Raw genomic sequence first — 21,275 nt, 5'->3', positions numbered from 1 at the left:
CTAAAAATCACCCCTTACAAAATGAATGGATTCGTCCATAAAATTTTCAGCATCGTGTTGACTATTTTCGAAGAAAGTTACGATCGCAACTTGAATTTTGACGTTAGTAATCACAACAATTTGATACGTTTTGTTCTAAAAACGGACCTGTTTATTCTTAGGACAAAACAAATCAGCATCTGTTGCCACAAAGCAGCATTTGTAGCCTCCAGTCAGACGACACACGGTGGGTTACATATCTCAAGTGCTGGGGGAAAATGTTATCATTTGCCGGCGCTATGCGCTAACGTTTAAGGCCGGGGACCGGACGGGGCAGCCGGCAGTAATTCCCGGTGTTTATTTCTCATCATCAATTTCCATATTTGTTTGTATTATTGTAAGAGTATCAACTGTGAATGATTTGATATAACTTTTGTGGCCCTTTTTATAGCTTTCGTAGTGTAAATGGAACTGGTTCAGAGCATTTTTACTAGAATTTGGAGGCCTTACAAAATTGAAACCACTGCGGTCGGTGCGGCTTATACGCCGGTGCGGCTTATACGCCGACTTCAAATCTTAATTTGCAGATTTTTGCGTACTGCGGCTTATACGCCGCGCGGCTTATATTCCGAAAATTACGGTAATGTGAAATTAGTAAACTTTATGGCGTGAATTAATTCGAGCCTCTCTTGTTTCTGTAATACTTGTGATTTGACTTGTGATTTAGGCCTACTATAATTATTAGAGCCTAGAATTGTTGTGCAGGTGATAACAAAATAATTATGTAGAACTGTTGATGATTTTTGCTGTTAATAATAGGCTCAAAATTTCCTCGTAATTTGTGTACTCGGTTCCATGTGACGGCACATCAAAGTTTAACATCCCTGAGACGCGGTTCGTTCGAACAGCGCCATCTATTACACCTGTTATTACGCGGTAATAATGTGGCTGTGGGCGGTCGTTGCGTGGTTTTATCCAAGGACGGTTCTATTTTCTTCATAGTGATGATTATGATTTAAGTTGATTCAAAACAATTTATGAAAAGTCAATTTCGATTCTTAAAATGAAAACTATCATAATGTATTGAAATATTAACTTTTCAAATAATTCGTTTAAGTTGAAGATACAATGCTTTTTTTGTTTGTATAAAAAATAACTAGAAGTTTCTCCCTATTACAATTTTACACTCTTCCGCAATTCCTGGAGAAGTAGTAAGGCGCCTGGGTAATGAAGTCAGCGTATTGATATGAAGTCTGAATGGGAATTCAGACGTGTGCATTTTAAGATAATAGTGTGTGCGCGATCGATGCATGTCGCTCGCCCAGCTGACATCCGTGTGTATGTTGCGAAGGACCACTCATCTTATTTTCAGCGCAACACGACCGACAAAATAGAAATAACATACATTTCTTGCACGACGGACGTGATTTCTATACGCTTCGTACTACCTGTACTGTGGAAATTCTCGGTAAGTGATGTTATAAGCGGATCTGTGTTGGGTCGCAAAAATTGGAAATGGTCCGTCATGTCCGCATGTCCGTGGGTCCGACGGCCGTGGCCGGCCGGACGGCAGGCAGGCAGTACACTGTGGTATACTATACGGTGTGTGCAGTGCCGTGGGGTCGGCCGGCCATGGAGGTTGGGGGGGGGGGGGGGGGGGGGGGTGGCGATCAGGGGAGGGGCCTCGGTCGGTAATACTATAGGTCCACCAGAATGTCGTTATCCGTGAAATTTCCATTAAAACTACTTCAAATATTTGCTTTGGAAAGAATGTTGCAACCTGCTGAAGCCACTAATTCAGCGGTTGTTTACAAAGTCTATGGATGGAGAGTCAAGAACATTTTGTACATACATTTTTTCCGAGGAGTCCAGTAAAGTGGCCGCAGAATGGGGCTAGGAGTCGATATGTACAGCCGTGTGGTTGCGAAGGCGAAGCGTCAGCCGTTGATAAGCAAAGTTAATCCGATTACGTACTTAGACGGGATAACAGCACCCCAAAAAACATGGCGATCGTGAAGTGTAAGGCCCCTGTTTTGTTTTGATCAAATTAGAGTCAAAAGTGTTTATTATTGCTCAGAAATCACCTTTACAATCTAAAGCAGACTTTTCTCAATTCTAATGACACCCATTTTTTAATTTCGAACAGATTCTTGGGGTAGAAATCACGATTTTCCTGCGCGGTTTGTGCCTTGCGATTCAGCGCGCCGTCCGTGTTCACGGTACATCGCGCGGTGATCGCCATCTTTGTTTTTAGGTCGCGTGTTATCGCCGCGCTGTCATCGTCATTTTACCCCCAAATTTCCCTCAAAAAATCAAAACCCTGCCCTCTGTCTATGACCATACCTGTTTATTGAGAATGTCGCCAACTAGTTTGGTAGGTCCAATAATTTTAAACTACCCTATTCTACACCTTCCTCCATGACTACACGATCGCCAAAAACATGGCCTTTTGAAAATTTGTATTAAGAATACAGTTTTCATCCATAGGCCTATGGGTTAGCAAGGAAAAATAAATTTCATTGGAGAGAGGAATTGTAATTCTTGGTTATTTAAATAGAAAGTGATGTATGTAACTGCGTATTCTGAATGACCCTTTTTTATCGCTTTCATTTTCAGGCTGGTCTTTGTTGAATGTAACAGCCCGTGGGACCTTCCTAGGCCTTCTGGTTTTGAGATGAGCGCCATGGAAAGTAACTTTTCACACTCCTACAGAAATGCCTCGTCCAGTACAAATGGTAAATTTTTTCTTCATTTTTGCTGGTACCAGAGTGCCAACCTTAAATATCCTCATAAAAATTCACTGACTGACTCCCCGACCGACTGTCACTTGTGAATTAGGCTGGTTACCAACCTAATTGACTGACTGAGGCCAGTAAATAGGCTGAAATTGCCTACGCCGGCCAAATCACGATTCGCATGCCCTCAATTTTTGAGCTATTAGAACATTTTGTGGACCATGAACTCGAGGGTTTGTAAAAAAAGAAAGGTGCAAGCCGTGCACAGGACTGCTAGTTTGTATTTCTGTGAAATCCAGATGAAATATGGGCCTAAAATTGCTCTAATTTGCAACGGAGCGCAGGTATCATTTTTCAAAGTGGCGATAGGATTTAGGAGTACTTTTAGGGGGTTTCATCTTTGAATGGATTTTCTCCCCTGAGAAGTTATTGGCTATCCCCCAAATATTGAACAGAAAAGGCACGATAATGAAATAAGGTTTAATTTGATGTATTTCTTAAGCACCTTGGAGAGAGTATTTGTCCTGAATTTTGGAAGTTGGCGTATTTATCACAGGGGTCTATGGCAGTTTATTTACTAGTCTGCAACCTAACACTGGTCTGGGAGGAGGTTTGCAAGGCGTGTCCCAAAAAAAATGTCCCTCTGATAGACTGCTAATTTAATTCCAAAATCAAGTATTATTCTCAATTTAGTGTTCAGATTTAGAAAGCCCATATAATTTTGTAACTTCTGTGTTTTGAATACACAGTCTATTATGTAACAGCAGTGCTTTTCAGCCCGTTCCAAGTTTGCAGTGCTACATTTTCTGCACTGCCTTAAATGTCTTAAATCAACTGTAGTGCTTTTGCATTCACTCCTCTCTTGTATTTCCAAGTTTGGGTTAACAGAAAGCAATAGAAGGATTTTTATAGGAGATGTTTGGACTTTCATCATTAATGTTATGTAAGAGCTTTAGCAGATTTGTTGAGAGAATAAAGAACAAGAAATCTGAACAGGTGGTTTGAGCTGAGCAAGTTCCGAACTTATGAAATTAAAATAAGAATGCTACCACAGAAATCAACAGAAGGATCTGTATTGAGATATTTGGGCTTTCATCAATAAGTGTTATGTAAGAGCTTTAGCAGATTTGTTGAAGGAATGAAGAATAAGAAATGTGAACAGGTGCTTCAGCTGAGCAAGTTCAGGACTTTGTAATTAAAATAAGAATGCTGTGAATAGACTTTGATTCTCTCCTTGTCTTTCTTTCCTATTGAATTAAGTGGAACACACCCTGTGAAAGCAAACACGACCAGTGAACTGAACTTTGATTAGTTTTCATTTAAAAAAGTAAATGAACTTGACTTTAGTTACTTAATAACAAAAACAAGAACACAGTTGTTGAAATAAAAGTGAAGCATGGAATAAGGTATGGTATGTCTGTAGTGTGCATTTCTTTTTATCAAACTTGGAATGGGCCGGAAAGCACTGCTGTTACATAAGAGCCTGTGTATTCAAAACCAATGAAGCGAGACCTTTGAAATTTCCACAGGAACTACAAAATTAAGTGGGCTTTCTAAATATGTAAACTTAATTGAGTATAAAACTTGATTTTGGTAATTATTCTGTGGTCTATGAGAAGGACTTTTTTTTGGGACACGCTGTATGTGAGGCGTTCTGACAAAATGAGGCAGAAAAATGAATGGGGTTGAATTTTTTTTGGATTTTCGGATTTATTGATAATCTTTGTAAGGCCAAAAAAAAAAAAAAAGTCGGTCTCTGGTCAGCGCGCGCGTCGATTTTAATCATGCGCGTCAACCTTTTTTTTTACCAAAATGTTCTGCGGTAGCTCCAACAGCGCCCTCTATTGCCGCATCTCCTCAAAAATTTTTTACCAAAGAGCACTAAGGAATGGGAAATTGCACCAAGGTAAATGATCGAGGGCACCAAGGCTAATTATGGAGGACACCAATGTTACTGAGGACACCAAAAAAAGCAAAATAGTACCCCACCCTGTCTGTACAATCCAAGCTTGAAAAAAAAAAAAAAGCCGCGTCGCCACATCAATTCTGGAACTTTGGTCTGACCAGAGACTGAATATTTTTTTTTGTGGCCTAATGTCTACCACAAACGTTTTCAAGAAAAAGTATTAAAAAAATGGAATAAAAGTGTTTTTAAGGAAAAACAGCTTTCATTTTCACCGTTATAAAACTTGAAACTTTAAAGGCCTTTTTCTCAGTATTTTACCTTTTTGACATGTCGATAAATGCAAACTTTCAAATGCCATAACTTGTCAATGGAATGGCCGATTGAAGGACATCAAATGGCAGTATTGTAAGGAGAATTTTATTCTCTTTCCTAATAACTTCAAACCCTCGTTTTGACCTCTGCCCAGTTCTGCCTCATTTGTCAGAAAGCCTCACATATATATCATGTCACAGCATTAGTCTGATGCAACTTGTTTCTTGTACTTTCATGATACATAAGTGCAGGCAGTAAGTGAAGTCTCGATGCAAATGGCGAATGTGGACATTTCATGTCCAACACGTTAACCACTGCAGCTTATTCTACGAACTTTTGAGTCATTCTGAATCAGAACAGAAACCTGTGTGCTCTGAGACCAGCTTTACTAGGATTGTCTGAACATGTTTTATTTTTCTTTTAACATGTGGTGTGTTTTATAACATGTATAAACTGTTGCCCTCTAAAATGCTTTGAGGGTTTTATAAGATTTTGCAGGAAAGGGAACATAGCCTAGTTGTTAAGCTTCTTTTGATCAAAAATGGTTTGATGTGTTGAGTATAAAACTTCAGTGATTGCCTATGTCGGTAGAGATCTGAGTGTGTACTTTGTGTTGTGCGACAAATTTGTACCTAGTGCCAAGTTTATTTCATAACAAATGTAACCAAACATTGGACAGGGGGTTTTGATTTAAATGATTTGATTTAAATCATTGATTTATTAAATCACAATTTATATCACTTAATTTTTTTTATAAAATCATTCAAAAAAATCAAAAGTTATCTAAAAGTTAAAGCAATCACACAATACGCTCATATATCAGAGCTTTCAAAGAATTTTAACCCAATTTTTGATGTTATCGTGTGGATCATTCCATCCAGTACGCTACTACGCTCTCCTGCCAGTTGTTATGTTCTGGTTGGCTACACATTTATCAGTTTCCCAAGTTTTTTATGTTTGCAAATATTGTATATTTCCTTTAAAAGTAAAAACAATAGTCTGACTGCTCCCAAACCCCACCCCTTTTCAAGTGACTTAAAAGGGGCCTTATTTGTACCTCCTGAACTTTTGAACCCCCCAACAAATTTAATATATTTGTTTTCTTTAGCTGTTGCCCTGATCACATTTCACTTTCAAGATAATTCACTCTATGACTGAGTCAAATGAAAGTGAACTGAATTGTGGCAATATATCGCCAGTTTTTTTGTTTTTTTTGTGGAGGCCGTTTCACAAGGAAATTACACAATCGCTAATCCGGGTCAGTGAAAATATCGAGGGTTGTGCAGGGGACACGGGGAAGTTCATTTTCAGGCCAGGAAATCCTCGGACCAGTATTGTGGTCTGTTTCGTTTGGAGGATTTCGCACGTAGGCCCCTCGGCCATTTTCCCAGGAGGTAATATATCACGGAGAGTTGACGGCCGCATCCTGAGCGTGTTTAGACAGTGGACGGAAAGCAAAAGTTGAACCAAGCAGATTGTTCCTGGAGTTGTTAGTGTATTATGCCGATTACATCATACGTATGTACGTGCGTGATTGTCGATGTAACGCCATGTCATTGCGGCGCAGTGGGTGAATGGTTAGTGTATCAAATGGCACAACCCACATCCCCCACAAAATATGCCAGAAGTTTTGGTCTGCAGTTCCATGAATTGTACTCGGCACTGGAATGGTCAAGTTATCACCTGTGATATTTTTTTAGTTTCACCCCCAAAAATAGATTCATTTTTTTAATAACAATTTATGTGGCAATGCAAACAGGTTATTCACTTTTGAATGCGACATCGATGAAAAACAAAAATCAGCCCGAGTTAAGTCATGGAATGAAAACTTCTCATTATTCGCAGCCCGACAAAACAATGTAATTCAGTTCTCAAGGGGTAGACTGGTTCTCGCTTTCCCATCAGTATTGAAAACGTAGGGACAGGGAACTATAGTCTACAAGCATTTCTACTCGCAGGGGGATCTGTTTGTGTCCCAAGACACACCGAAGTGAAACCTTTTACTAGAAACGGTTGCAGACGTCAAAATGAACCATACAAGTTGAACATTCGTAAGGATTTTGTTGAAGAACACAGACGATTCTTTAACACCCTAAACTCCCTAGCATAATTTACAAGGAACCGTACCCATCCTGGCAAATTCCAACACCCACATGGGAAATCATACACACACACTGGTGGACTTAGTTTCTGGAGGTATGCCAAACCCAATGTAAAAGACCATCAGTTTCGGGGTACTGTACCCATTCTAACAGATTTCAACAACACCTGCTGTTGGGCTTTGATGAGTTGAGTTTGGTTAGGGTTAAGTATATTGAAAATAAATATCATTCTTGTGGGTCTAACTGGCTGTTTCAGGTTTTGTAATTTTTAAATCATGCAAGAAATGTAAAGTATTTTGTTTTTGTGGATGGATTTAAATTTTATTTGTAAAAATAAAGAGAAAGAACTAACTTTGCTCAGACAGAAGTGTCTAGCAGTGGAATGCTCACTGGATATAATTGAATTAATTTTTCTACTTTCTTCTTCCATGGTACAAATGTACATTCTGTTGTGCTTGTAAAGTGCATTGAGTGTTTACCCACCGACACATTTCATTCAGATCAGCAGTTGCCTAAAGCCAACAAAGACAAGCTTCCATCACAATGGGAGAATTATTTATGGTGCATTAAATGTCCACAAAAGAGAGCTTGTTTGACTAAAGGCTTCAGTGTACCTAAGGGTGTCATAATATGGTAAAAACGTGTTCCAGATAAATGGCTTATACTGAAGGATAATTGTAACCAAGGAAGAAAGGCTGGACACTGGACACCATGTGATAAAAACAGAAAACCCACGTGAAAAAAAGAAGAAAATCCAAATCCGAAGTGTAACTGGCACTGTGACTGCGCGGTTGCCTGGTAGTTACCCCACCTGTGTACACAGGGTTTTCAAAATAAACACGGGAATGACTTAATCTTTGTTTTATCAGAAACCGTTCAGACATTTTGCATCTATGTATTATAAAGGTCACTTTAATGGCCAGCCAAAATACTTTTTGTTGGCTAAACCATACCCCCACTAGGAGTTGTTAAAAAAAAAGCACCTCCAGACTGAATTTTGTTTGTTTGGATGTTTTTCTGAAACCTTGGTCCCGCCCACTTTGGCTTAAAAGGTTTTTTATTGTACATGTATTTACTTTTATTTACTTTATCTGTTCTTGGTATTTCCATGGAGGAATAACGGTATTCCCTTGAAGCTTCCGTTGCTGGATGGTAGAGATAAGAAGACTGCCGACTGTTGGTATTTCACAGTTTACACAGAGTCAGGGACCACAGTTGTTTATTATTCAACATATTTATAACCCACAAAAGAAGACAAAGATAGAGAGGGGGGGGGGGGGGGGGGCAGGCGGGTTTGAAACACAGCCCCCGTACATTTTTCTTGACATCACAACCACCCATGTTGAGTTTTTGCCCAACGATCCCGTTAGCTCGGTGGTCGAGTGGTAAGACATCTGCACTAGAAAGCAGGAGGTCGTGGGTTCGAGTCCCACCCGAGTGATTTTTTCCAACTTTCCCTCGGGAGGTAACACACTGAGTGTACAGTAAAGGGCAAAACCTAGTTTGAACATAGTTTTTATTCTTTGCTTTCTCGCACAGTTTGCCACCAATTTTTCAAAATTCCGACATACCTTGTACCATTCGTACAAATGTAAATTCTTTTGAATGCTAGATGGTGAACAATGTTAACTTGTTTATTTGACTGTGGAATGGGCTTTTTGAGGGTAATGAAAATGCCATAACATGTACTTAATGGATTTTAAACTTTACTTCCTAGCCTCAACAATTCTACCTCAATCATGTCAATATCCCCCCCCCCAAAAAAAAAAAAATTCAAAAAATAAAAAAAATTCAAAAATAATGGGAAATTTGAAGGGAAAAACTACCCAGATACATCATTCTGTAACTTAACGTAGCTACTTTTTTCAGTTGATGTCTCATTCAGAAGCGAAGAACTTTTGTATTTCTAGCGAAATCCCAATTTAAAACGAAATCTATTTTTTTGTGGTGAAACTCAAAAGCAATGCAAACAGTACATTTTTAAGAAGATGGGTTGTAATCAAGAAATATATGTGCATTTATCAGTTCAGTTTAAAACTCATCAGTATTGCCAGTGCAGTGCTGCTGCCTAAACCTGCCTTGTTCGCAATTCTTTATTTCATGGATGAGTCAGAAAATGTATATGGTCAGATCGTGTGGCTTCATTAATTAAGCCCTTCTGCAAGCATGCCAACTTTTTGTCCGTACCTCCATGACAATAGTAATGGACCTTATACCTTCCACAAACACAGTGTGTCATTGAAAATTCTTGATTCAAGGAACTCAATCTGTTTGACTCCAATTTGCTGCATATTATATGGCAGTACTGGATGGTCTTGGATAGTGAACTGCAGAAGACATGTACAAAAGAAATAAAACAAACCAGACGAACTTGTAATTAATGTTGATGTAAAATTTCTCCCAAGGTACTTGTAGTTTTGCTCAGAAACTTCCAAAATTCCCCACTTCATGCATGGGAGGAAACTACAAAACTAGTCGTTTGGCCCTATCTTCCTCAGTCCTGCAAATTCCTTTAAAACTTCGCTCTGGATTTTGAGAGATCTACAATGTAGGAGGGATACATGTAGGATTTGTTTTTATAACCAACTTTGGGTCCTTGAATTTCAAATGCAGCCAGGATAGAGTGGCACAGAAAAATAAGTTGATAAGTCCATTGTGTAAATGGCTTTAGAGATTGTTATTTTTACAATATTAATTTTGTGACTGATTTCGAGCTAAAATGAAACAGACAAAAAGATTTATAAACTATTACAGAAAAAAATCACTTCTGAAGTTGGGGGCACTTTTTTTCAGTGAACTAAGCATTTTTTTGCTCCCTGCAGGCTGTACCCACAAATAAAATTAGTTAATTAAAGTAGTTTTGTATTTTGATATCTCTAAAATGCGGGAAAAAACTGCGTAAAAATTCATATTGATAAACAGCAGTACTGATACAGTAATGTTACGTCTCATGAAATAATTTCAGCAAAGTAAAGGCAATTTTGTTAAGAGAATTGTGCATACGAAATGAGCAAGTCAGTGGAGAGTGATACCAGGTGACTTTGTTCTCGTTTCGCTGGAGCAAGTGCTTTCTCCCCGGCTGCCTTATATTTTCATGGCTAGTACACTCTATCTGAGATGGTCCTATGTGAACAACATCACAAAATGAGGCATGTTCACGTTTTCCTTTGCAGGTCATGAGCCAGGCAAGCATTATTCACTGGACAACATGGACCTGCCGTTGAAGTGTCGGATCTGCGGTGACAAGGCCTCGGGCTTTCATTATGGTGTCCACTCCTGCGAAGGTTGCAAGGTAAAAAGAATGGAATACTTCAAACTTGGGCGTGCAACTTTTCCTCTGATCCACTGATTTCCTCCTCGTAACTTCACATGAATGCCATTACAAATAGAAAAAACACTGTGCAAAGTCTTGGGTAGTTTGGAATTGCCTCGTTTTTTTCTAAATTCCCAGTTGCCTGCCTGTAAACTCCACCTGGAGATTTTGAAATAGTTTGTACATTGTAGGATTGGAGAAGGAACAACTCGGTCACCTTTCACGCTGATTAAGGCTGTTTTTCTTACAAGCTTTGGCTTATATGAACAGTACCATAAGTTTCACCCCCCCCCCCCCCCGCCCCTTTAATATCTGTAGCCATTTACAATTTCAGCTATGTATTTTTACTTCTTTTTTTTGGCAAACCTAATCGGATTTACATCTGGAAAGTATTGAAATAAATGTTGCTATTGAAACTGAAATTGAAAATAAATTGCAGTACAAAAGTTATTCACTTTTGAGTGAAACATCGACCAAAAAACAATTCGGCCATGTTCAGTTGTTAAATTTATATAGTTTGATTTTGTGGCCTGACAAAATGTCAGTTTTTTTGCAGGTGTGCAGTTACCCTGCAGCCACCCTTTATTTCTTATTCACGAGTCTTATTCACGAGTCATGGTTCAGGAGTCATGGTTCTACATGTGGATCAGGACAAAAATCAACCTAGGGCGCGAGGACAGTAACCACTGTGCCAACCTGACTCCCCGTTGATCACAAATCAACCACTAGTCGACTGATGGCTCTCCCCGAACTTACTTCTTGTGGTATTAACATTGAGTAGTTTCGACGGCTTCAGTTTAACTTTCATGACCATTTGCCTTTTCAGGGTTTCTTCCGTCGGACCCACCGCATGAAGCTTCAGTACAAGCCGTGCCCGTACTCCAAGACCAAGCCATGCAAAATCAGCTTGTCTACAAGGAACAAGTGCCAGTATTGTCGCTTCCAAAAGTGCATTGCAGTCGGCATGTCACATGATGGTATGTCATAAAAGCAGTGTTTCCCCTGCCCATTCAAATGCGAGGCGGCCCACCTCGCTACTTTCAGTGACCACATCGCGCAAATTTTGTTAATATCACCACCTCTCTGTGAAAATTTGCAATAAAGGAAATACTACTCGAAAAAATTTAATTCTGTGTAATTTATAAGCGTTTTCCTTGACCTCTATGTATCAAGAACTCACAATTTGGATGTGTCGATGGAATCATTGCGCATTTTTGAGAGCGCTAGATTTTCTTTTCAGTTTGCAGACTGCGTAAATTTTGTACCTGGTACCAGCAAAAATATTTCTGAGGTTCTGTCAGTCAGCAGCAAATAAATATGAATGTTGTTTACTTAATAACCAAAACTTTCATAAATATTGCCATTTTCTTGTTCGTTTTTTTTCTTCCCTTCAATGTTTTTGTCTGTTGTCTGGTATTATTTCAAGAGTAGACAGATTTGAGAAAACATTTTGTTTCACATTTGAACTGACAAGAACCATTTACGTAATAAGTTGGCCATTGGAGGTCTCGCTGCAATTATAAGTTTTCCTCCAAGAAATGCTTTTGTGATAATCCTTCTACAGCCTCGAGGTTTGGCCGGATGCCTCGCGAGGAGCGCCTGCGCCTCATGGAGGAGCTGACCCACGAGGAGCACGAGGCCAGCGAGGAGGACAAGAGACGGGCCGAGCTGCGAGAGCTGACAGAGCGGATCCACCAGGCCTACAAGGACATCTGGGCCATGAGCTTCCACCCGACGCTGGAGGCAAGGACCAACAAGCTCAAGGAAGAGAGACTCGGTGTTATCGAGGTAAAAAAGACCTGATATCAGTCATTAAAAAAGTGCCATTTGGAAAATATATTGATTGCGGTACCCACAGCTTTATCAAATTTGAATCGGCCACACGACTCCAGTATGTTTGAGTTACCATCACTTATGATGACTTGATTGCATAGCATACAACCCATTGTGTTTTAATTTTTTTACTTTTGAAAAAAAACATCCAGGAAGTAAATATTGACATCGACACACGGCCCATGCGGGAGCTGACAGACATTGACGACATCGCGGCCTTCCTGCGCAACGCCCTGCAGACGGCCATCGAGAGCCTGGCCCAGTTCGCCAAGAAGCTGCCGGAGTTCCGCTCGCTGGATATCAATGACCAGGTCTCGCTGCTCAAGCACGCGGGCTTCGAGATCGCCATGATCGCCACGGCCTCCCGCTACATGGCCGACGGGCTTTGGTTCCCCTCGGGCGGCGTCTACTTCAAGAAGAGGCTGCTGGAAGACCTGGACACCATATTCTTCGAGGACAAGTTCAAGTTCTTTGAGAAGATGAAGAAGTTGAACCTGACGGAGAAGGAGCTTGCGCTGTTTTGCGTGCTGGCCCTGGCAGCTCCTGGTAAGCCAAAGCACCAGTGGGGAAGGAAGCAAGATTAAAGAATAGTTGACGTCATGGCAAGGTTTATGACAAAGTCGTAAAAGATCATTTCACCAATTCAACTCTGATGCATTTTGCTGTTAACGTTTCTTCATATCAAACTTGGTTGACATTTGTATGAACTGGCCTCAACAATGGGGTGCAAGGTCCATTGGCAAATAACACATAGCTTGTATACCCCTGCAGTGACAAACATAATGAGGTTTGTACATGGCAGGCAAGTTATTTTGCCAACGATGTCATGCAAAATACATGTTTTTAATTTTTAAATTTCACATTCCAAGTGTCTTTAAATTACTGAAACACAAGAAGAATGACCAAAGAATTGGAACTAAAACAGTACCTTGGTTGTAAAAAAAAAAATCATTTATGATACAATTTTTTTGTCTTCCCTGGCAGATCGGGACGACCTGACCCAGCGGGAGGAAGTGGAGAAGTTCCAGGAGGTGATCCTGGAGGCGTTGGAGTGGGAGGTGCAGCAGAATCACCACGGCAACCCGCTGGTCCTGCCCCGCCTCCTGTCCCGTCTGGTAGACCTGCGGCAACTCAAGCTGGAGCACGTCCAGCAGATCCAGCAGCTGATGCTGCTGGACGACCCCCGCTACAACGGGCCCACCCCGCTCATGATGGAAGTCTATGGATTATGATCCATAACTACTTTTTATTGTTGCCTCTTACTCATGAATATGTATGAGGTATTGTAATACTGGCTACAGCTTAAAAAGGAAGTGTTTTAGGTATCGTTTTGAGGATTGCGCAGTCACCAATGAAGTGTGTTAAACCAAAGATTATTATGCTAAGCATTTTGGCTAAGCAACTTTTCACAATTGCCAGTCTTTTTTGGTATAAATATATATATATATATTAATACTTTTTAAAAACTTTTTTAGACATTGTTACATAAAGGCTTTACATTTCTCAGGAGATAAGACGTGGTGTTATATCTTGTGCTTGGGTACTGTAATTTCATTGGTCTAGAACGGTCACGTGTCCAGCTTGTAAAAATAAACTTTTACTTCATATACACTGCGTTCCATATAACCTCATATACACTGCGCTGCATATAAATTGCGCACTTTGCGCGTGCGTGTAGGGCCTGCCCACGCGCTCACAACTGGACAAAGAACTTCAACCGCTCAGTCTCGTGTCCGGTAGGAAAGCCTGCAGTTATCAAAGGTTACACCGCACTGATGCAATTTATTTCTTGCTTAGTTTTGAAGTTACAACTATTTATCTTTTTTGACTTAATGGCATGATATAACAGAACAATTGTTGACTGGTGTGATGTGCAATATGTCGTTTTTAACCCCTTTGGGTGTTAAAACGGCATATCCCACATCACAGCTATCAACAGTTGTTAATTACTTTTCAATTTGCAGACTCACATTCACTTTTTTTTCAGGAAATGAATTTCTTTTGAGGAAATGTTTGCTCTTTATGGCAGGGTTTTATTTATTTTTCTTTGCAGGTGTGTGGTAAGTTCGTATTTTTTTTGTCCGCAAGTGTCACATATTTAGAAGACTGATGTGAGCATGTACGATGAACTAATTTTTTAACCAGTTGGTTGAAAAGTTTTAGATCTTACAATGACAAATTGCTCTGTGCAATATGTACAGGGAAAGAATGGAGAGGGAAAGATTACAGCGTGTCACAGTGTACATGTGGTAATAAGCCTATGTACTGATGACGTCACACCCTGTCCATAGTCACACTGGCTCCATAGGAAAGTGCACATGTAAACAAAGTGTGACGTCATCAGTACAGAGGCTTATTGCATTTGCAAGTATGCCAACATGTTAAAAAAAAAGAATAAAAAATTACATTTATATGCAACGACGCACATTTTTCTTTACATTGCAGTGAGGGGATACACTGTGTACTTTCCTATGGGAGAAAGGTTTTATCCCCATTCTCGAGTGGAGACTATTATTCATGTTGTTCACGTAGGCCTAATGAAATTTCAGACTTTACCTCCTTTAACCCTAACAGAACTCAACCCATCAAACCCCAACAGCATGTTTTGTTGGAATCTGTCAGGATGGGTACAGTGCCCCTAAACTGACAGTCTTTTACATTGGGTTGGCACACCTCCAGAAACAAAGTCAGAAATATGTGCATGCAGTTTCCCATATGGTGTTGGAATTTGCCAGGATGGGTATGGTTCCTAATAAATCATGCTAGGGAGTTAGGGTTAAAAAAACAATCCTCCGAAGCCATGATTCAGAAAAGAAAGAGGAATTTCCCACGATAAAATTAGGATCCCACTTAAATGTTATATGGGGAAAAAATTGAAAACTGTTGGGAAAAAAAGGAGAAAGTGAAATCCTAGACGGGAATCGATGCAGCAACATTGATACTATGAGCTGTGCTTTTCCACTGCGCCATCGGGTTGCTCGGCCTGGATCAGCAAATTTTTGTATTGTACATGTATACCCCGAGCGTTTGTACAAGTATGTACGTATGTGAATAAAAGGATTGTAGAGTGCAATCTCTACCTTTATTCAAGTCGCATAAAAATTGATTACCCCGTCGCCGGGACCTGTTTTTCCAAAGATCGATTCAGAATTTGAAACCAAAGCGTACATTTTGGAATGATTTTTTTATTTTTCCAATTTTTAATACAAAACATAATTTTTCTAATCACAGTGTGTATTTACAGCATTAAATGTATATATATCATTTATTTTTGTAGATATAACAAAAGTTGTACAAAAAGAAGTATTTTTCTATTAATTTTAGCCTCTTTCAGTGTAAGCCTTTAATCACATTTAGTAATGACATTTATTATTTTTGTGTTATGCTGAAGAAAGAATAAGATGATTTAGTGATATGTTAGATTGTTACAAGATAATACTGAGTTACATGTACACATTTTTCTTGAGAAAACAATTCATGACATTTCATTTTATACAACATTTGAATAAAACCCCGTCATCTGATTGGTTAGTTGTTGATAACGTGTCATTGAAAGATTCATCAAAACACATGGCACGGCCGCATTGCAAAAATAGAAGTTCCATTCAACAGTAAATATAACTTCCATTGCACGGTCACACAATTGGTGGTTCTGACCAATCAGATGACGAGGATTTATTCAGGTGGTGTATAAAATAAAAATCAATGTTTTACATTTTTTGCAATGGAAAGAATAATTTCATTCAGTGACAGATGGAATGTTTCATTACACTCGGTTTCACCTCGTGAAATGAAACGCTCCATCTGACACGTCATAAAATTATTCTTACCATTGCACTCATAAACATGTATTATTTGTATAACATACAAAGGCATATTGTTTAAATATAACAAAGACATAGCCTGCTCAGAAACAGTTTGCATCATTATCGTCTCTTTTTACTTTCTAATAAACAATATCAGTTATGGCTTAGTTTTATGGACGTGATGCTGCAACTCAAGAGTCAAACCTTTCTGGTTAACATCAATGGTCCAAGCTTTATAATTGAAAACAGTTATAAACAACTTGTCATTTGAAAAACAAAAGAAACTTTTCCTTCTGCTGTTAACTACATGTGGGTCTGCATTACAGCTGTACATAAAAAAAGTAAAAATAGAGGATTGTTTATCTTTGAAGGTTCGGCAAATTTTGCAATGTATCGTGGTGCTTCTTTTTAACATGACAACTTTGTACAGACTTCGCATGGGTAATGCTTTCCAAATTTTCCAGTATATATATATATGTACAGTAGTCTTTCTAGAAGTTATTTCCTTATATGTCATTAAACTATGCATTCTAGTTTTTAGCAATGTTCAAAACTACAGCAAAGATCCAAAGACAGAGGTGGTAAACTGATTTCATAACGGTGGAATGTAAATGTTATATTGTTGCTGTTCACGAAATTATACACAAATGTTTTATATATTGGCAATAAATTTACAGAAAAAATTCTTGTATGGAGATCTGGAAAATTGGTTTGTTTTGCGGATTTAACAATTTCTTGTTGAATATCCATACAACGAGTGTTAAGAGTTACAAGTTCCAAGGAAAGTTATGGCAGTTGTACAAGCCTGAAACTTACCTAGATGGTTTCTTCTGAGACTCAACAACACATATTTTTACATCCCCACACAAAACAAAGCTGCCTGGCGAACTTATGACCATAGCTTGATTCTTACTATACTCACCTGAGCACACAATTTGGCAAGTATTAAAAAAAAAAGCTGAAGAATGTAGTTTATTTTATTCTTTTGCTTCCATTTCTAAATATTAATTGCTTAACTACACACATATGCAAATACAAAATTCCCATTTTTTAATGGCAACTTGTAGTTAAGGAAATGCCCGATGTGTCCTAGACTTGCGCCAGTCCTTCAGCAGCAGCGAGACTGAACAGGAAGTTTTCAGTGGCCGGTGGCATTTTGCGTTCCCGCAGAGCCTCGATGCTCACTTTACCCGCACCATCACCGTCTGGACCAGAGTCGCTGAGGGACTTGAGGTTGTTGATTAATTCCATAGTCTTGTTGGAAATATCCTGGAAGAAAAGGTATGTAAATATAGAGCCCTCTATTGGCTTGAAACAAGACTAGGCAGGCTTAGTAGAGCTGGTACCAGACCAACAGACCATTATCATGTTGCGGCCATCTTGATTTTTTTCCCATTCAAATCAACGGAACCAAAGCGAGGCTGGAAGGAAAAAATAATCTGGTTCCTTTTTGAACAAAAAAAAACCATCATTCAGTACTGTTATTGGATACAGGGAACATGACTGAAATGGTGGCAGCATGATAAAGGTCTATTGGGTCCAAACCTACCCTCTGGTCATTTGTATTTTGAAAGCCAAAGTCTATGTTAGTAAATGCACGTTTGCCCCCACGGTTGTAAAACTCACCACGATAGTCTGCTTATTGCTGACTGCTTCATCCTGGGCGCTACTGACCATGACTTGGGCGATGTCTTTATGCAGCTTCCCCATGGCAAAATACTCTAAAGAAAGAAAAAACAAAACCAACATAAGCAGGGCAGTCATGCCTACCACGTAGACCCTTGGCCTGTAAAATCAGCAAGTAATTGTATCTGCATGGCGATTTCCATTGGTGTGTTACTATTTCTATGCACATGAATAGTGACTAAGTAGAAATGACTGAAAACAGGATGGTTTGTTTTTCACAATTGGCTGAATTCGGAATAGCAGCAGCTTTGGAACTGAAACCCTAACTCCCCAAACAAACTCTATAAATCATTGACAATCAGCCACTGTGCAGGAACCCTGTGGTAAACTGTTTGTTCTTCAACTTTTATTGAAGGGCCATCAAGTCTAATGTAAAGTTATAAAGGTTGGGATCTACCTTTCCTTAATCCTGAAAACTTCCTCTAGAACCTGGTAGAATTTTTAAAGATCTTGGAGGATTAGGGTTTACCAATGCACAGAGCACTCTGTACCTTTAGCATTAGGAGCGACAGTGATTTCAGCAGAGGGAATGTTGACAAAGAGATCAAACAGGTCCGTCCTGCTCTCTATAGCTTCATTAGTGAAGCCTGCGACGTAGGACGAGGTGCTTTTAAGTTCTTGGATCTCGTCCTCTGACTCCAAGTCCATGTAGGGGTAGAGGAGGGACCAGTTCTGCCTGTGCCATACCAGGCAAGGCAGCGCTCTGTGGATTTGGACAAAACAAGAATAGTATATGAAGTACTGGCTGTTGCCCTTGACTGAAGTAACTTTACAAGCACTATATGCTCAATGCTCTTCATTTGTTTTGTTTGAAAAACTCACAAGTTTACATGGGCGGGACTTGAACCCACAGCATCTTGCTCGCAAGTGTATACCTCTTAAGAGAGGTAGTCTGGTTCATCACAAGTCCATCACAAGGCAAGTCACAAATAAATCACAAGCCAAATAACAAGTCCAGTCACAAGTAACAGTGGATGAACAAATAACAGAGGTATGCTTTTGTCAAAGCTCATTTGAATAGCTTGTGAGTTGAATTGGGACTGGAGGACTTGTGATGGACTTGCAGGGACTTGTGATGGACTTGACTACATCCCTGGACCTCTTACCGTTAGACAACAACATTTGCTTGGGGTCTGCTGGCAGATACGAATCTGATGGAGCAGTGAGTACAGCAATCAACGACTTTTGAGGATGTTTTCGCATTGGGGAGATGTACATTCCAGCAATATCAATGGATCAAGTTGTTTACCCGTAATGGTTGTGCTGTTTAATGATTCAAATGTCCAACCATTCCAGGCCAGATTACCTTACGAAATGCAACAGGTCTTCTACTTTGGAGTGGTAGACGGCTATGCGTTTCTTCAGTAGTAACGCAGTGTAGATCAGAATAGACTCCATCTCAAACTTATTTATCACATCTGCAATATGTCATTTACAAATTGGAAAGAAAAACAAAAAAAATCTTTTAGAAGGATGGTCATTTGAGGAAAAGGGATACTCTAGAAGAAAAAAAGAGAATCAAAATACTCATTCCAATGAACAGAATTTAAGTCTGTGGAAAAAAACCTTCTTGAAAACGTTTTTAAAAAATGCACACAACAGTTATAAACAATTCTGACTATTTGAATAGGTCCCCAAAATAACAACTAACAATCTACCAGGTTTTGCAGGATTTTGCAGCATTGCGGCAGGTATTACTTAAAAGTAAAGCTAAAGTAGCAGCCAAAAATACATGGGACTCGGTGTCACACAATAGGGCTCAAGTACAGAGGTGAATTCTGAAGGAAGAAAGAATTTTCTAGCAGATGCTCTGGAAAAACTTTGACAAGAGGGATCGGATCGTTCATGTTTAAAAGAACTGCTTTTTGTTCGAACTACCTTTCACTGAAGCTGCTGCAAATGCTTTCCTCATGTCAAAGTCCTGCACCTGGAACATGCCGTTGTCTTCGCTCAGACAGCTTCCCTTGGTGACCACCGACAGGTAGTGTTCCAACATGGAGGTGGGGTTTCCCGACGTCATGTAGGCCTGGCACAGGATCTTACTCAGTAAGCTGTACTTCTCTGGGTTGAAGTCTCTCGTCAGCAGCACGAGCGAGAAACTCTTGACCTGACAACAGTAGATGCCTCAAACTCTTAGATTCATTATGCAGCTTCTTTGTTCGGAGTATAACATTAATAATTATGATAAGCAGATTTTAACTTCATTTTGAAGGAGAGCAGATCATTAGATGAAGGGAAGCATGCCCCATGCGACAATTTCCACAAAGATGCAAACGCATGGAAGGAGCACAATACAGAAACCGTATTTAACCCAAATTAACAGGTACTTTAAAATATAAACAACAAAAACATAAATGAAGACTGATCTGCAAAATTGCTGTGATTTGGCCTTGCACCTTTTTCTATAGGGTAAAATTAGACACAAAAACTGCTTATACACATAGAACAAGCAAAATCGGATTTGAGGGCTCGATCACACGTTTGCAGAGTGACTAGTATGTACCTAGAATGCTCATACAGTACACAATGAGATTGGTCATGTTTTTTTGGGAGCCTAAACCGCTCAAAGGAAAAGCTTCCGTAACGCCCTCACTTTTTGGGGGGAGTGTGAGGGGAGGCACAGTTGGAGGTCAACAATTGAATGAATCTGAGTACCTTGGCAAGGGCTGGTGCGTCATTTACTTCTTCAGTCCGGATGTAGAACCATTGTCTGTTGTGCTGGCCGTACACGTATGGCACGATGGCGCTATTGTTGGTGCTAAGACATCCTTTTCTCTGGATAAGCTCTCGCTGTTTGGCAGTTACAACCGGATATGACCACACCCACAGCACGTCGGAGTTGACATCCTTCTCTGAAATTGAAAAACAAAGTCTTTTTATTGTTAGAGAAACAGATAAACTTGCCTATGCTGCATTATAATAATATGCAATTATTTTGGTGCAAAACAACAGAGAAAGCTATCTCAATTCAAAATACAGAATTGGATGGAAAAAAATGTTGCATCCTGACGCCACTTTTTTCATCATATATCATCTCAATAGAGGTCAGTCATCGCCAAAATGTTGAAAAGACATGAATCTGGGACTGAGATTTTGAGAAACATTTCCAATTTTGTTAGGAAATACTTTAGAAAATGTCTTGACTCTCCACAGACTTTGTACACAACCGCTGAAGTGGCATCTAGATACTACATTCTTTCAAAAAAATCTTAAAATAAACCTTCATGCGCAGTTTTCACTTCCCTAAAAAGTAGCCCCCTCCAAACACGCTAATGTCAAGTCATTGCAACATGTTGAATATTCGTCTCGCCCCGCCCACATTTAAGTTGGCAGTTAGTTGGTACCATTTGTAAAGCTTATAATGAGGTAATACTAAAAACAAAGATTTCGTTATAAACAGAATTGTCTATGGAATAAAACTTGGGAGGCCAAGAAATTAAAAGCGTTGGTAAGTGCGTCGAATAAAGTGGTTTTTCTTACCCATCAAACCCGCAGCAAAAAGGTCTATGAGCGCCGCCATCTTGATTTAGTACAGCCTCGTTCAATTAACAAAATTCATCTTGCATAAAGAGAAGTTCAAATCATTTAATAAAATTATGTATA

General features: G+C 39.5%; 2 protein-coding genes across 3 annotated transcripts; one reads left to right on the top strand and one right to left on the bottom strand.

Moving 5' to 3' along the window:
• Nucleotides 1-1,241: 1,241 nt before the first annotated feature.
• On the top strand, nucleotides 1,242-16,669 carry LOC119739907 (peroxisome proliferator-activated receptor delta-like). Of its 2 annotated transcripts, XM_038215038.1 has the most exons (7): nucleotides 1,243-1,447; nucleotides 2,596-2,714; nucleotides 10,208-10,326; nucleotides 11,174-11,324; nucleotides 11,912-12,135; nucleotides 12,333-12,726; nucleotides 13,165-16,669. In XM_038215038.1, exons 2-7 carry the CDS (start codon nucleotides 2,654-2,656, stop codon nucleotides 13,410-13,412), a joined length of 1,197 nt encoding a protein of 398 aa, XP_038070966.1. In that variant the 5' UTR covers nucleotides 1,243-1,447; nucleotides 2,596-2,653; the 3' UTR covers nucleotides 13,413-16,669. The 2 variants fall into 2 exon arrangements, with proteins under 2 accessions (XP_038070967.1, XP_038070966.1); XM_038215039.1 differs by lacking the exon at nucleotides 2,596-2,714 and having other exon boundaries at nucleotides 1,242-1,447.
• LOC119739908 (DENN domain-containing protein 10-like) lies at nucleotides 15,350-21,233 on the bottom strand. The gene is made up of 7 exons (XM_038215040.1): nucleotides 21,153-21,233; nucleotides 20,328-20,524; nucleotides 19,551-19,779; nucleotides 18,979-19,090; nucleotides 18,164-18,375; nucleotides 17,613-17,707; nucleotides 15,350-17,255 (listed from the first exon to the last, which is right to left on the bottom strand). The coding sequence occupies exons 1-7, from the start codon at nucleotides 21,190-21,192 to the stop codon at nucleotides 17,076-17,078; spliced, it is 1,065 nt and encodes a 354-aa protein (XP_038070968.1). The 5' UTR covers nucleotides 21,193-21,233; the 3' UTR covers nucleotides 15,350-17,075.
• Nucleotides 21,234-21,275: the final 42 nt, after the last annotated feature.

Source organism: Patiria miniata, unplaced genomic scaffold (genome assembly GCF_015706575.1).
Source record: "Patiria miniata isolate m_02_andy unplaced genomic scaffold, ASM1570657v1 HiC_scaffold_4, whole genome shotgun sequence".
Taxonomy (NCBI): Eukaryota; Metazoa; Echinodermata; class Asteroidea; order Valvatida; family Asterinidae; genus Patiria; species Patiria miniata.
The sequence above is the reverse complement of the archived record's forward strand: the minus strand, read 5'-3'. Positions and strand labels throughout refer to the sequence as shown.

Bases quoted from the DNA above. Each gene is read 5' to 3' on its own strand.
- LOC119739907 (XM_038215038.1), top strand. From the start codon at position 2,654: ATGAGCGCCATGGAAAGTAACTTTTCACACTCCTACAGAAATGCCTCG. The intron at 2,715-10,207 runs GTAAATTTTTTC...TTTCCTTTGCAG, and splicing joins TGCCTCGTCCAGTACAAATG to GTCATGAGCCAGGCAAGCAT. The intron at 12,136-12,332 runs GTAAAAAAGACC...AAAAACATCCAG, and splicing joins AGAGACTCGGTGTTATCGAG to GAAGTAAATATTGACATCGA.
- LOC119739908 (XM_038215040.1), bottom strand. From the start codon at position 21,192: ATGGCGGCGCTCATAGACCTTTTTGCTGCGGGTTTGATGG. The intron at 18,376-18,978 runs GTAATCTGGCCT...CCAAATCCACAG, and splicing joins GACCTGTTGCATTTCGTAAG to AGCGCTGCCTTGCCTGGTAT. The intron at 17,256-17,612 runs GTGAGTTTTACA...CTTTTCTTCCAG, and splicing joins GCAATAAGCAGACTATCGTG to GATATTTCCAACAAGACTAT.